This window comes from Salvelinus alpinus, chromosome 30, assembly GCF_045679555.1.
Source record: "Salvelinus alpinus chromosome 30, SLU_Salpinus.1, whole genome shotgun sequence".
NCBI lineage: Eukaryota > Metazoa > Chordata > Actinopteri > Salmoniformes > Salmonidae > Salvelinus > Salvelinus alpinus.
The window spans coordinates 4,928,752-4,931,999 of record NC_092115.1 but is presented as its reverse complement, the minus strand read 5'-3'; the positions used below and the strand labels follow the sequence as shown (position 1 = coordinate 4,931,999).

Genomic DNA, 3,248 nt, shown 5'->3' with positions numbered 1-3,248 from the left:
GAGAGGGGGAGGGAGGTGGACAGGGAGTGAGAGGGGGAGGGAGGTGGACAGGGAGTGAGAGGGGGAGGGAGGTGGACAGGGAGTGAGAGGGGGAGGGAGGTGGACAGGGAGTGAGAGGGGGAGGGAGGTGGACAGGGAGAGCGAGAGGGAGGGAGGTGGCAGGGAGTGAGAGGGGGAGGGAGGTGGACAGGGAGTGAGAGGGGGAGGGAGGTGGACAGGGAGTGAGAGGGGGAGGGAGGTGGACAGGGAGTGAGAGGGGGAGGTTGGTGGACAGGGAGTGAGAGGGGGAGGGAGGTGGACAGGGAGTGAGAGGGGGAGGGAGGTGGACAGGGAGTGAGAGGGGGAGGGAGGTGGACAGGGAGTGAGAGGGGGAGGGAGGTGGACAGGGAGTGAGAGGGGGAGGGAGGTGGACAGGGAGTGAGAGGGGGAGGTTGGTTGTGTTTTCCTTTTTCCAGGAATACAGAATACACTGCCCTCCCTGTACCGTCTGTTCTGTCTGTCGGCCTGTCTGCCTGTCTATCTGCCTGTCGATCAGCCCAGCCCAGCATTCCCCCTGCCTACCAATGTTTTCCTCCTCTTACGCAACGCTTGGAAAATAATCCGATAAACAGACCAGGACCCGATCAGCCAATGAAAAGGTGGGAGTGCCATTTTAAGCATTTTGATTGGCTCCTTTGGCAGTAAGCATGTGGATTCAACACATAACCTGGTATTAGGGGTGTGGCCAGAGCACAGGCTCAGTGTACTTGTCCAATGGCTGAAGCCCTACTGTTGTCAGTGTCTGTCTCACCTCTCCCCTCTAGCCTTGGAGGATAGGCAGATCAGATAAGCAGACTGACTGGCTGGATCTCTCTCTCTCTCTCGCACTCTCACGCCAGTCAAATAGATATATCTACAGTCTGTCTGTCTGTCTATCAACGATGGTGGTCCCTGGCTCTCAACACGCAGAGGACAAGATGTACCATCCTCCGGAGGGTCTGCAGAAGGATGCTCATGTGCCTGACTTCAACTGTTATCTGGAACTTTACAAGAAGTCTATTGAGGAGCCGGACGGTAGGTTATTAAGGAGGCTGTTAGCCGGCTTGTTGCTCGCAGAATAACTGAAGCTTTGTGTGTCCTATGCACATGACTCCTCTGCAATAGCTTGGTTGTGTGTGTGTGTGTGTGTGTGTGTGTGTGTGTGTGTGTGTGTGTGTGTGTGTGTGTGTGTGTGTGTGTGTGTGTGTGTGTGTGTGTGTGTGTGTGTGTGTGTGTGTGTGTGTGTGTGTGTGTGTGCGCTCTAAACATCCTAATGCTATTTTCTTCTTGCAGTATTCTGGAAAGAGGTCGCTAGTGACTTCTATTGGAAGAAGCCTCCTACGGGTCACATGCTGCAGTATAACTTCGATGTGACCAAAGGGAACATCTATGTCAAATGCATGGAGGGAGCCAAAACCAACATGTGTTACAACGTCCTGGACAGGAACGTGAAGGACAAGCACCTTGGTGAACGAGTGGCATTCTACTGGTAAGACATGGCATTCTACTGGTAAGACATGGCATTCTACTGGTAAGACATGGCATTCTACTGGTAAGACATGGCATTCTACTGGTAAGACATGGCATTCTACTGGTAAGACATGGCATTCTACTGGTAAGACATGGCATTCTACTGGTAAGACAAAATAACAGTTATTGTTGAATCTATTCTTATCTTGGTCAGGTCGTTATTGTAAAAGACAATGTCTTCTCAATGACTTACCTGATTAAATACATTTAAAAAAGGCAACAATTATACTAATTGAAAAATTAAACCAGTTCACCAATGAGGCAATGCACTGTGAACTGCACTTAATCACCACTGTGAACTGCCCTTATCCACTGTGAACTGCCCTTATCCACTGTGAACTGCACTTAACCACTGTGAACTGCACTTAATCACTGTGAACTGCACGTAACCACTGTGAACTGCACGTAACCACTGTGAACTGCACGTAACCACTGTGAACTGCACGTAACCACTGTGAACTGCACGTAACCACTGTGAACTGCACGTAACCACTGTGAACTGCACTTAATCACCACTGTGAACTGCACGTAACCACTGTGAACTGCACGTAACCACTGTGAACTGCACGTAACCACTGTGAACTGCACGTAACCACTGTGAACTGCACTTAACCACTGTGAACTGCACGTAACCACTGTGAACTGCACGTAACCACTGTGAACTGCACTGTGAACTGCACTGTGAACTGCATTGTTGTTTAAGGGCTTGTAAGTAAGCATTTCACTGTAAGGTCGACACTTTTTATATTCGGCGCATGTGACTAATAAAGTTTGATTAGATTTATTCGTAGCACAGCTACGTGAGGCATCCCAGTCAACGGGCTGTCTGCTGTACTGTATATCCCTCTAACCCTAATACAAGGTAGCAAGCCCTATATATTATGCCATTTTAACAGATGCTTTTATCCAAATCGACTTACATACATTTTACAGTATGGGTGGTCCCGGGAATCAAACCCACTACTCCCTGACATTACAAACGCCATGCTCTACCAACTGAGCTCAATGGACCGAGCCCTCTCTATTCGAACTAGGAAGGACCGAGCCCTCTCTGTTCGAACTAGGAAGGACCGAGCCCTCTCTAATCGAACTAGGAAGGACCGAGCCCTCTCTAATCGAACTAGGAAGGACCGAGCCCTCTCTAATCGAACTAGGAAGGACCGAGCCCTCTCTAATCGAACTAGGAAGGACCGAGCCCTCTCTAATCGAACTAGGAAGGACCGAGCCCTCTCTAATCGAACTAGGAAGGACCGAGCCCTCTCTAATCGAACTAGGAAGGACCGAGCCCTCTCTAATCGAACTAGGAAGGACCGAGCCCTCTCTAATCGAACTAGGAAGGACCGAGCCCTCTCTAATCGAACTAGGAAGGACCGAGCCCTCTCTGTTCGAACTAGGAAGGACCGAGCCCTCTCTAATCGAACTAGGAAGGACCGAGTCCTCTTTGTTCGAACTAGGAAGGACCGAGCCCTCTCTAATCGAACTAGGAAGGACCGAGCCCTCTCTGTCCAGACCGTTTCTTTAGCAACACCCTAGTTTGCCAAAGTGTGTACTGTATGTGTATAAGAAGGAGGTTTTTATTGAGCAAATATTTACTTAGTCAACCCGTGAAGATTAAACTTCACAGACGTGTTTCTCACAGAGCCAGGGCTGAGGTTGGGGATGAAGTTCATCCTGGGCAGTAAACGAACACCCAACACCTT

The 3,248-nt window shown here is 49.8% G+C and overlaps 1 protein-coding gene across 3 annotated transcripts in view; it reads left to right on the top strand.

Moving 5' to 3' along the window:
- The first annotated feature begins 784 nt into the window (after nucleotides 1-784).
- Nucleotides 785-3,248, top strand: part of LOC139559617 (acetyl-coenzyme A synthetase, cytoplasmic-like) — a 47,051-nt gene continuing 44,587 nt past the window's right edge. Inside the window, exons 1-2 of one of the 3 annotated variants that reach the window (XM_071375766.1) lie at nucleotides 785-1,053; nucleotides 1,312-1,507. In XM_071375766.1, the coding sequence (XP_071231867.1) occupies nucleotides 921-1,053; nucleotides 1,312-1,507 (329 nt within the window). In that variant the 5' untranslated portion in view covers nucleotides 785-920. Of the gene's footprint in view, nucleotides 1,054-1,311; nucleotides 1,508-1,647; nucleotides 1,655-3,248 lie in introns of those variants that run through there. The other 2 variants (XM_071375765.1, XM_071375767.1) reach the window with 2 other exon arrangements.